General features: G+C 34.8%; 2 protein-coding genes across 2 annotated transcripts; both read left to right on the top strand.

The window, feature by feature from the left end:
• Positions 1–1522: 1522 nt before the first annotated feature.
• Positions 1523–4673, top strand: LOC132853591 (osteoclast stimulatory transmembrane protein-like). The gene is made up of 3 exons (XM_060881453.1): positions 1523–1646; positions 2689–3697; positions 3828–4673. Exons 1-3 carry the CDS (start codon positions 1615–1617, stop codon positions 4293–4295), a joined length of 1509 nt encoding a protein of 502 aa, XP_060737436.1. The 5' UTR covers positions 1523–1614; the 3' UTR covers positions 4296–4673.
• A 2078-nt stretch (positions 4674–6751) lies between these two features.
• LOC132853554 (osteoclast stimulatory transmembrane protein-like) lies at positions 6752–9173 on the top strand. The gene is made up of 3 exons (XM_060881390.1): positions 6752–6814; positions 7547–8540; positions 8661–9173. Exons 1-3 carry the CDS (start codon positions 6783–6785, stop codon positions 9048–9050), a joined length of 1416 nt encoding a protein of 471 aa, XP_060737373.1. The 5' UTR covers positions 6752–6782; the 3' UTR covers positions 9051–9173.
• Positions 9174–12469: the final 3296 nt, after the last annotated feature.

The raw sequence follows: 12469 nt of genomic DNA, 5'->3' as shown, positions 1-12469 counted from the left end.
TATATATATATATATATATATATATAACTTAAAATATATTAGTAATATTGCTTAAAGACTGTTTATCAACACACTCAAAATAAATTAGTAATTAGTTTTTAAGATTCTTTAACACATGGAATGTAAACTGTATATAAAGCCGGTATAGAGCTGTATATATACAAATATGTAACACACATCTATGTTCAGGAACTTGTTAAAAATTGCTTTATCTTTTAGTAATAGTTAATTGACTAAAGTGATTAATGGGCCTAACATGATAACATGACATTAATTTAGGATTTAGACTTAGAATTGTTTGTTTGCAAATGTAATTGAATGTAAATGATCATCTTTGTGTGTTTTAGGAACTCTGGGTTAACTGCAATTGTAACCTGTAAATCATGATTTGTGCAATAAGATAAAGGTTGTGTATTGTTGGCACTGGATTCAGTTAAACTGTATTGTTTAAACTACTGGTGGAAAGTATACATATACAGAACATGTAGTTACATATACATTTAATACACTATATTATAAATAAAAATGTTGAATGAAAATGAAAATAAAGCTTTCAGGAAATATAAGGAAAGGGGTAGTATAATGACAGTATAAGCTGGGGACAGGCAGTGTTTTTTACTGTCAGAATAAACACTACCTATTTCTCTATGATATACAATGCAAAAAAAAACACCCATTATTACTTTTTAAAGGTGGAGTGAATGTTTACACGTCTGGTTCATTACTGGAAAATGGAACATGCAGAGCAGATTTATAGAAAGTCCAGTCTATACTGTGAATTCAATAAAAGGTATTGTGAGGCCTTTGCTTGTTTGTCTTTTTATGTCCACTAAAACACACACATACACACATTCATGTGACACAACACTTTTAATATTAGAAGGAACCAGTATGTAATGATGTTCACTAGATTCACAGATTCACAAAGCTAGCATAAAGAGTATCTCAATTATGACTTTGAAGACAATGCAAATATCTTCACTTTATTCAACTTCAGCTTCATTCATACTGAGTCTGGGTAAATATATATGTCTGTCTTCACTGGGTTGAATGAATATCTGGTTATGTCTTATCACATGATGGCTCATTCGCTGGATCCATTGTGTGAATGTTTCTCTGTCCCCATGCTTCATAAAAAAGTGACAAATAGGATAATGTTTTTCTTCATATTTTTATTCTAAATACAAGGGATGTAAGGTTAAAAAACAATTGCTTTCTCATTAAGTTGATTTCTTGTTTAATTTAGTGTCTTAGCTTGTTTTCTGTATTAATTCCTTATTTTTTTTAATAATCCTCTCACCATCAGCATTTTATAGTAACTCTGTCTTTTCATTTTTATGACCAGTAAATCAACAGAGTGGGGAAACTATATTTAGTTTCTTAGTTCTCACAAAGAACAGTTTGTTTGTGACCACCACAGTGACAACTGAGTGTCTATCATGTGAATTTGAGCAACACGATGACTCAGAGGTTAGGACATTTAAACACGCTGGCTGTAGGTGTTTATGAGCTTCCATATGATGTTGACAAACTGTGCTGTTCTCTTTATACCATCTGGATCCCTGTCCGTCAGTCCATCTTTTTATCTAGCTGTATTTTTCTACGAACAGCAAAATGTTTCTAGAAATGAACTGGCGTGCATTCAGGTTTGTAATTTTTTTTCAACTTTGTTTTATTTATTTATTTATTTTTAACGATGTACAGTACAAAGTACATGTCACTATGACTTCAACCATTCATGCCAATTGTAAAGTGATTGTGTGTCTATTTTAGACAGTTCTGAAAAGAAATTGACATTTAAAATAACTAAAGTGTGTGTGTGTGTATGTGTGTGTGTGTGTGTGTGTGTTCTGTGTGTGTGTGTGACAGAAATATGCATGCACAAATTTATTTTAATCTAACCATATTGTTAAATGATAAAAAAAATCCCTTTCACAAGAATTAAATATAGTGAAATGCACATTATTGCCATTTGATCTTAAAATTTAAAATTGTCAGCCTCTAATCAGTTATTTAATCCAATAAATGATTGTTTAATAACTAGATTACAGAACAAATGTGTTAAAGAATAATATGATTAAAGAATAATAATGATCTTTTCTGACAGAATGAATCGTGAATGTAAGTTTCAGACATTTCATGTAAACTTGAAATTAACCTTCTGTGTGTACTCTGTTTTGAGTTGTACAGTAGATCACAATACATTCAAGTTTTGCTTGATAGAATGACAAAAATATCATGAGGCTGGTTAGATCTTTATAATACTAAGATCAAAACAACAACAAACACAGTATTCTATACAAGACAGTGGTGTTGCCCCAATATCCTATACAGCTTGCATCTAACACCACAATCTCTATTGGTGGTCTAATTTTTAACTGCAGTTCAATTGCAGAGCAAATTTAATCAAACTATTCAGCATACTGTATTAGGTCAGGGTTTCCCAGTATCCATGCAATGCATGTTTTAGCATTTATGCTGCTTCTAGAACAACCTCTGGCATAATAATGATAAATTTCCTGGTGAAATGACGTTGTGCATGAAGCAATCCAGGAAAAATTGAAGGGTAATTGGCTTTATTGGTTTTTACTGCTGTTAACTCTAATTAGATGTTTTGTGAAGCGGCAGATCTACAGTGTAAGATAACATTGCAATCACATATCCTAACCTTTTAATTTTGCTTCTCAGGGTGTCATTGAGGAATGGCCTGGAGTTCCTCTGGTACTCTTACTCAACTCCTTCTCCACAGAGCGCCAAACAAGTCTTCACCCTCCTGCTCTTCTGTTTGATTATCTCCACAAGCACTGGTGCTCTACTCTTCCACTGGTTAAGTGGGCTCTTAAGGTACCACCCCCAGACTGCGGGCATCGCCACAGGCATCTACACAATAGCCATCTTGCTCTTCTCATTTCTCGTACATCCTTTTCGTTGTGCATTCACACTGATGTTTCCAACGCTGGGAACCCAACAGGGACGCAAACTTGTTCTCTCACTGTGCGTGATGATTGTGCTGATTTATGTTCTGCCGAACATTGGCACTAACATAGTTGAACTTGCACACCTCATGAAGTGCACATCAGAGAACGTCGCTCACAGTGTCCTCAATTTATCAGAATTCTGTAACATTATAAAAAGAGAACTTGTTTCTAAAGTTAAAAATATTAAAGATTTAAGTATTGGACATGTTGTGGAGCAGCTAACTAGTTTTAACCACCAAACAGACATTGACGTGACTGGTCTAAAAGAAAATCTGAAAAATTTAAGCAAACATGTCGGGCAGGATTTTTCCAAAGCCATACATCAACTAGACGAACTGAAGCTCCTTTTAAGCAGAATATTGGCTGCTGGATTGGTGATTTACCTGTTTATGGATTCATCCATTTACCTGAAGTCATACTTGACATCTGTGAGATTTGATAATGTCTACATTACTGGGCTGCTCAAGAAAAACGCAGAGAGTAAAGGAATCAAAGTGAACGCAAAGGATGTAAAAAATGGAGTGAACGTCACCAGTATCAGACTGTCAAAAAAAGAACTCCTTAAGTGTTTACTTCCCATTCTCATGATCACTTTGTATCTGTTCATGACGATCATGCTCCTAGTCCTTGACTATATAGTGCATTATGCTGTGGTAACAGGCGGGCCTTGGCTTTTGGACATTCCACCTACTGACATTTCCATGAACATTCATTTTAAGGTATGTTTTGTATTTCTTATAACCGGTGCTAGTAAGCATGTTTTTATTGAGAAAGAACTGCCATTAACCACTGAAGTTAATGTAAAAACTGTATCTGTAAAAACTGTTTTCATATCTTTTATCTTTTTAGGTTGATTATAAGCATAATGCCTGTGTTATATTCGGCTGTGAACGCAATGAAATAGTGAACTTCGTCAGAAGGTATAATGCCACCATTAGCTCTGATGTGACTCAGTGCAAGACCAGGCCAAGCAAGCTGAATGCAGGAGTGATACTTTTACTGTTCCTGCTCTACTTCCTCAGCTACGGTCTCACGTTCTTGGAGGTCTACGCTCGACGCCTTCGCAGAAAAGTGGCCTCTTCTTTCTTCCAGGTGCAGGAAGAGAAAAGAATTACATTTCTTATTGATCAAATTATCACCAAGAAGAGGAAAATGCTGGCCAAACAAGCAGAAACTGAAAGTACCGAGAGCAGGACGCAGGGAAATGATAAGAGTATATTAAAGTTTTTACCACTTGCTAGATTATATGCTTGTTTGCCTGCAAGAAAAGATAATGTAGTCAAACACACTGAGGAAAGCCAGAAGGCAGATATCTGACTACTGATTGAAAATGACAAGTTGACCTCATTTTATTTAAACATTTAACTGCAAATTATTTTATGCTGACTTTGTTATGGTAGGAGTGGCACAGGGATGCAGGGTTGCTTACTCTACATTCCCCTTAGGTTTGAAATAGTATGCGAACAAGTGTGTACCACATGCCTTGCAATGACCTGGTGTTCCGTATCAAGTGTGTTCATTCTTCATGCCCACTGTAGCTTTAGAAAAGAAAGGAAAAGAAAAGAATACAAATTTATGCTTGACAAAAGTCAATTTTGTATAATTAAAATATTCAAATTTTATCTAATGATATCCATCCATATATTCATTTTCTGTATAAGTGCAAGGAATAAATGCCACCTCTAATTGAATGGCCAATGCTTTTATTATTATCAATGATATTATAAAAATATTAATATTAATAATAAATAATAATTATATTGTGAATTAATGACATTCATATCAATGATAATGATATATTTCTGAAATAAATCTATTGCTTTTTTATTACTATTAAATAATTTTTATTATTAACAATTGGAGACTGAGAATTGTAAAACATAATACTGTATGTCCTGTAATTTCCATATCTCTGTAGAACAAGGCAAGGATGATATGTCTCTAAATGTCCACTTGATGTCAGTAGTAGGCTAACAGAATTAAATCCTCTTGGCTGTGCACAAATAATGGTGTCTAGCACTTAAACAAAAATGTAAACACACACACACACAATTTTATAAAGTACACAATATTTTTTGAGTGATTGTATGTATGCATATGCAATATACATATAATTGTGAATGCACATGTATGTGTGTGTTGAAGACCTGCAGCTGTCTGCAGAAATCTATTAGGATTAACAATTAAGAGATAAAACGCTTGTCATTACTGAACAATAATAAACTACTGTTTTTAATGTTAAACATATAGATACATATTTATGTCTGTCTGATTGAACAGAATTTAATTGGTTTGTACACACAGACCTTTCAATTTTGCAGTAAAATATCATCTCTCTGTTCTTTAGCACAGACCTGATACCTTATTGTTAATCATTCATTCATTCATTCATCTTCTACCGCTTATCCGAACTACCTCGGGTCACGGGGAGCCTGTGCCTATCTCAGGCGTCATTGGGCATCAAGGCAGGATACACCCTGGACGGAGTGCCAACCCATCGCAGGGCACACACACACTCTCATTCTTATTGTTAATCATGTTTTATAAAATAAAATCTCAGACTGCTAATTACTGTTATTATGAAACTGTGAAAGAGAACCAAGCCTTGTGCAAAGAACTGTACCTGTTCACATGAAGCGGAATAAAAGGATCAGAGAAAGCAGGATATTAATGCAAAGATAATCATGCATTTTTACAGGTTATTCATGTAATTAGGAAGATGGATTTAATTATTTTTGTAGAGTAGAGGTCACATGGTGGATAGCTGTTTTGATAATGGGTTAGACTGGAGCAGGGGTATTTCCATCATCAGGAGTATTTGTTCACTACAGGACCAAACCCAGCAAATATGTAACACTTCAGAGTCTCTAGGTGGGTCTGGGGGGTTGCCAGAAAGTTTTAGCAAATGCAGCACCAAGGCATTCAATTCTGGTCACTTCAGGAGTAGATTCACATACTACTCTTTAAAAGATCCATAGGCCATAGCCGGGTAGTTACCGCTCCTTGGTTCTTAGCTACAGCGTTGTATTATGAATTATTGTGTGGCTGCAAGTCAAGGTTTCTATGGAGAAAAGTGACGAGAGGAGGAGCACAGCAAGGATATTAAAGAGGAGGCGCAGAATATTTTTGCTTCAGCTGCAATTACAATCAGCTTTCATTTACAAATGATTTAATGCTGTAAATGATAACCTCAGTGAACAGGAAACCCTATGTTCAGATGTTTTTACTGGAATTTATATAATTAGATATTCGTTTATCTGGAAAATATTGCTGCGGTTTCTTCTCGTAATAATAATAATAATAGTCCATATAATCTTTAAAATTCCTCTTCCTTTAAATTTATTAAAACATTGCTCAGATTTACAGTTCTGCTTTTGTGAGTCTTGACTAAAAGCCTTATCTCATTTAAACAATTTCTTGTTTAATTTAGCATCTTAGTTTGTTTCCTGTATTAATTCCTCATTGTCTTAATAATCCTCTCACCATCAGCATTATTATAGTAACTTTGTCTTTTTCATTTTTATGACCAGTAAATCAACAGAATGGGGATGCTATATATGGTTTCTTCCTTCTTGCAAGGAACAGTTTGTTTCTATGTGCACAGTGACCACTGAGTGTCTATCATGAATTTGAGCAGCATGATGACCAGGGGATAGGACGTTTAAACATGCTTGCTGTACGTGTTTATGAACTTCCATATGATTTTGACAAACTGTGCTGTTCTCTTTTTACCATCTGGATCCCTGTCCGTCAGTCCATCTTTTTATCTACTGCACTAGCTGTATTTTTACTACAAACAGCGAAATGTTCTTAAAAATGAACTGGCGTGCATTCAGGTTTGTCATTTTTTCAAGTCTTTTGTATTTATTTGTTTTATTTTTAACAATGTACAAAGTACATGTCACTATGACTTCAACCATTCATAACAATTGTAAAGTTATTGTGTGTCTATTTTAGACAGTTCTGAAAAAGAAATTGGCATTTAAAATAACAAATGTGTGTGTGTGTGTGTGTGTGTGTGTGTGTGTGTGTGTGTGTGTGTGTGTGTGTGTGTTCTGTTTGGTTTGACAGAAATATGCATGCTCAAATTTTTTTTAATCTAACTATATTGTTAAATGTTAAAAAAAAAATACATTTCACAAGAATTATATATAGTGAAATGTACATTACTGTAATTTGATCTTAAAATTTTAAACTGTCAACCTCTACTGAATTTCAGCCAATTATTAGTTATTTAATCGGATAAATGATTGTTTAATAACTAGATGACAGAACAAATTTGTTAAAGAATAATATGATTCTATCTTTTCTGACAGAATGAATCGTGAATGTAAGTTTCAGAAGTTTCATGTAAACTTGAAGTTAAGCTTCTGTGTGTACTCTGTTTAGATGTTGTACAGTAGATCACAATACATTCAAGTTTTGCTTGATGGAATGTCAAAATTATCATGAAGCTGGTTCGCTGCTTACTGCTGTTAACTCTAATTAGATGTTTTGTGAAGCGGCAGATCTACAGTGTAAGATAACATTGCAATCACATATCCTAACCTTTTAATTTTGCTTCTCAGGGTGTCATTGAGGAATGGCCTGGAGTTCCTCTGGTACTCTTACTCAACTCCTTCTCCACAGAGCGCCAAACAAGTCTTCACCCTCCTGCTCTTCTGTTTGATTATCTCCACAAGCACAGGTGCTCTACTCTTCCACTGGTTAAGTGGGCTCTTAAGGTACCACCCCCAGGCTGCGGGCATCGCCACAGGCATCTACACAATAGCCATCTTGCTCTTCTCATTTCTCGTACATCCTTTTCGTTGTGCATTCACACTGATGTTTCCAACGCTGGGAACCCAACAGGGACGCAAACTTGTTCTCTCACTGTGTGTGATGATTGTGCTGATTTATGTTCTGCCGAACATTGGCACTAACATAGTTGAACTTGCACACCTGATGGAGTGCACATCAGAGAACTTTGCTCACAGTGTTCTCAATTTATCAGAATTCTGTAACATTATAAATAAAGATCTCATTTCTATAGTTAAAAGTTTTCCACATGTTGTGGAGCAGCTAACTAGGTTTAACCACCAAACAGACATTGACATGACTGGTCTAAAAGAAAATCTGAAAAAGTTAAGCAAACATGTCGGGCAGGATTTTTCCAAAGCCATACATCAACTAGACGAACTGAAGCTCCTTTTAAGCAGAATATTGGCTGCTGGATTGGTGATTTACCTGTTTATGGATTCATCCATTTACCTGAAGTCATACTTGACATCTGTGAGATTTGATAATGTCTACATTACTGGGCTGCTCAAGAAAAACGCAGAGAGTAAAGGAATCAAAGTGAACGCAAAGGATGTAAAAAATGGAGTGAACGTCACCAGTATCAGACTGTCAAAAAAAGAACTCCTTAAGTGTTTACTTCCCATTCTCATGATCACTTTGTATCTGTTGATGACGATCATGCTCCTAGTCCTTGACTATATAGTGCATTATGCTGTGGTAACAGGCGGGCCTTGGCTTTTGGACATTCCACCTACTGACATTTCCATGAACATTCATTTTAAGGTATGTTTTGTATTTCTTATAACCGGTGCTAGTAAGCATGTTTTTAATTGAGCAAGAACTGCCATTAACCACTGAAGTTAATGTAAAAACTGTAATTTTTCATATCTTTTACCTTTTTAGGTTGATTATATGTTTCACATCTGTCAGGCATTTGACTGTAAAAGCATTAACATATTGAACTTCGTCAGAAGGTATAATGCCACCATTAGCTCTGATGTGACTCAGTGCAAGACCAGGCCAAGCAAGCTGAATGCGGGAGTGATACTTTTACTGTTCCTGCTCTACTTCCTCAGCTACGGTCTCACGTTCTTGGAGGTCTACGCTCGACGCCTTCGCAGAAAAGTGGCCTCTTCTTTCTTCCAGGTGCAGGAAGAGAAAAGAATTACATTTCTTATTGATCAAATTATCACCAAGAAGAGGAAAATGCTGGCCAAACAAGCAGAAACTGAAAGTACCGAGAGCAGGATGCAGGGAAATGATGAGTATATTAAAGTTTTTACCACTTGCTAGATTATATGCTTGTTTGCCTGCAAGAAAAGATAATGTAGTCAAACACACTGAGGAAAGCCAGAAGGCAGATATCTGACTACTGATTGAAAATGACAAGTTGACCTCATTTTATTTAAACATTTAACTGCAAATATATTTCTGAAATAATTGCTTTTTTATTACTATTAAATAATAAAATTATTAAATACATTTTTATTATTAACAATTGGAGACTGAGAATTGTAAAACATAATACTGTATGTCCTGTAATTTCCACATCTCTGTAGAACAAGGCAAGGATGATATGTCTATAAATGTCCACTTGATGTCAGTAGTAGGCTAACAGAATTAAATCCTCTTGGCTGTGCACAAATAATGGTGTCTAGCACTTATACAAAAATGTAAACACTCTCTCTCTCTCTCTCTCTCTCTCTCTCTCTCTCTCTCTCACACACACACACACACACACACACACATATACACACACAAACACACGCATTTTCTATCTATCTATCTATCTATCTATCTATCTATCTATCTATATTTATATATATATATATATATATATAAATATATATATATATATATATATATATATATATATATATATATATATATATATATATATATATGTATATATATATATATATATATATATATATATATATAGTATATATATATAATAAAAAGTACACAATATTTTCTGTGATTGTATGTATGCATATGCAATGTACATACAGTATATTTGTGAGTCTGCAGAAATCTATTAGGATTAACAAGAGATGAAATGCTTGTCATTACTGAACAATAATAAACTACTGTTTTCAGTTTTAAACATTCATTTTCTACCACTTATCCGAACTATTCTCAGGTCACGGGGAGCCTGTGCAAGGCAGGCACACACACACTCTCATTCACTCACACACTGCGGACAATGTTTCCAGAGATTGCAATCAACCTACCATGCATGTCTTTGGACCGGGGGAGGAAACCCCCGAGGCATGGGGAGAACATGCAAACTCCACACACAAGGCGGAGGCAGGAATCGAACCCCCAACCCTGGAGGTGTGAGGCAAACGTGCTAACCACTAAGCCACCGTGCCCAGTGTTAAACATATAGATACATATTTATGTCTGTCTGATTGAACAGAATTTATTTGTTTTGTACTGTACACACAGACCTTTCAATTTTGCAGTAAAATATCATCTCTCTGTTCTTTAGCACAGACCTGATACCTTATTGTTAATCATGTTTTATAAAATAAAATCTCAGACTGCTAATTACTGTTATTATGAAACTGTGAAAGAGAACCAAGCCTTGTGCAAAGAACTGTACCTGTTCACATGAAGCGGAATAAAAGGATCAGAGAAAGCAGGATATTAATGCAAAGATAATCATGCATTTTTACAGGTTATTCATGTAATTAGGAAGATGGATTTAATTATTTTTGTAGAGTAGAGGTCACATGGTGGATAGCTGTTTTGATAATGCTAATATGGTAAGGCTTTTACTGTATAGTCAAATACATGACAGACGTGAAACATATAATCAACCTAAAAAGATAAAAGATATGAAAAATTACAGTTTTTACATTAACTTCAGTGGTTAATGGCAGTTCTTTCTCAATAAAAACATGTTTACTAGCACCAGTTATAAGAAATACAAAACATACCTTAAAATGAATGTTCATGGAAATGTCAGTAGGTGGAATGTCCAAAAGCCAAGGCCCGCCTGTTACCACAGCATAATGCACTATATAGTCAAGGACTAGGAGCATGATCGTCATCAACAGATAGTGATCATGAGAATGGGAAGTAAACACTTAAGGAGTTCTTTTGAAACTGAGTTTGAGTTCTTAAGGAGTCTGATACTGGTGACGTTCACTCCATTTTTTACATCCTTTGCGTTCACTTTGATTCCTTTACTCTCTGCGTTTTTCTTGAGCAGCCCAGTAATGTAGACATTATCAAATCTCAAAGATGTCAAGTATGACTTCAGGTAAATGGATGAATCCATAAACAAGTAAATCACCAATCCAGCAGCCAATATTCTGCTTAAAAGGAGCTTCAGTTCGTCTAGTTGATGTATGGCTTTGGAAAAATCCTGCAGGACACATTTGCTTAAATTTTTCATATTTTCTTTTAGATCAGTCACGTCAATGTCTATTTGGTGGTTAAAACTAGTTTGATGTGCCATAACATGTGGAAAACTTCTAACTATAGAAATGAGATCTTTATTTATAATGTTACAGAATTCTGATAAATTGAGGACACTGTGAGCGAAGTTCTCTGATGTGCACTCCATCAGGTGTCCAAGTTCAACTATGTTAGTGCCAATGTTTAGCAGAACATAAATCAGCACAATCATTAGACTGGAGCAGGGGTATTTCCATCATCAGGGGTATTTGTTCACTACAGGACCAAACCCACCAAAAATGTAACACTTCAGAGTCTCTAGGTGGGTCTGTGGGTTTGCCAGAATGTTTTAGCAAATGCAGCACCAAGGCATTCAATTCTGGTCACTTCAGGAGTAGATTCACATACTACTCTTTAAAAGATCCATAGGCCATAGCCGGGTAGTTACCGCTCCTTGGTCCTTAGCTGCAATGTTGTATTTCTATGGTGAAAAGTGAAGAGAAAAGTGACGAGAGGAGGAGCACAACAGGGCTATTAAAGGCATATGATTGAAGAGGAGGCACAGAATATTTTTGCTTCAGCTGCCATTACAATCAGCTTTCATTTACAAATGATTTATTGCTGTAAATGGTAACCTCAGTGAATAGGAAACCATATTGTCAGAGGTTCTACTGGAATTTATATAATTAGACATTTGTTTATCTGGAAAATGTTGCTGCGGTTACCTCTCATAATAATAATAATAATAATAATAATAATAATAATAATAATAATAATAGTCCAAATAAGCTTTAAAATACCTCTTCCTTCAAATTTATTAAAACATCGCTCAGATTTAGACAGTTCTGCTTTTGTGAGTCTGGACTAAAAGCCTCATCTCATATGTTTTTCTATCAGAGTGCATTTTATTTTCCAAAAATATGTGTTAATTTTTTATGGGTATGCTAGTTTAGTCAATGCTTTTGCCATCCTTTAAAAATCCAGTTTTAAAACGTTCAGTCATTTTTCTGCTTTCTGAATGTGAATATTAATGCATGCTTCGTAAAGGCCTGGTTTCTAAGATTAACCAGTTAAGTTTTGCTTCACAGAGAGATTTGTTTATGTAACTTACTGGAATATATAAGATTCATAATCATATCATCATACAATCATATGATCATATCATTATATCATAAGATAAGATATATATATATGTATGTATATATAAATGAGATATTATTTTAAATGAACCATGATATTCCACCAAGACAATACTATCTAAATCTAAATAAGATATGCAGCAATTTTATTCAATCTCTATTAAT

The sequence above is a fragment of the Tachysurus vachellii genome, chromosome 11 (genome assembly GCF_030014155.1).
Source record: "Tachysurus vachellii isolate PV-2020 chromosome 11, HZAU_Pvac_v1, whole genome shotgun sequence".
Classification (NCBI taxonomy): domain Eukaryota; kingdom Metazoa; phylum Chordata; class Actinopteri; order Siluriformes; family Bagridae; genus Tachysurus; species Tachysurus vachellii.
The sequence above is the reverse complement of the archived record's forward strand: the minus strand, read 5'-3'. Positions and strand labels throughout refer to the sequence as shown.

Bases quoted from the DNA above. Each gene is read 5' to 3' on its own strand.
- LOC132853591 (XM_060881453.1), top strand. From the start codon at position 1,615: ATGTTTCTAGAAATGAACTGGCGTGCATTCAG. The intron at 1,647-2,688 runs GTTTGTAATTTT...TTTGCTTCTCAG, and splicing joins ATGAACTGGCGTGCATTCAG to GGTGTCATTGAGGAATGGCC. The intron at 3,698-3,827 runs GTATGTTTTGTA...TTATCTTTTTAG, and splicing joins CCATGAACATTCATTTTAAG to GTTGATTATAAGCATAATGC.
- LOC132853554 (XM_060881390.1), top strand. From the start codon at position 6,783: ATGTTCTTAAAAATGAACTGGCGTGCATTCAG. The intron at 6,815-7,546 runs GTTTGTCATTTT...TTTGCTTCTCAG, and splicing joins ATGAACTGGCGTGCATTCAG to GGTGTCATTGAGGAATGGCC. The intron at 8,541-8,660 runs GTATGTTTTGTA...TTACCTTTTTAG, and splicing joins CCATGAACATTCATTTTAAG to GTTGATTATATGTTTCACAT.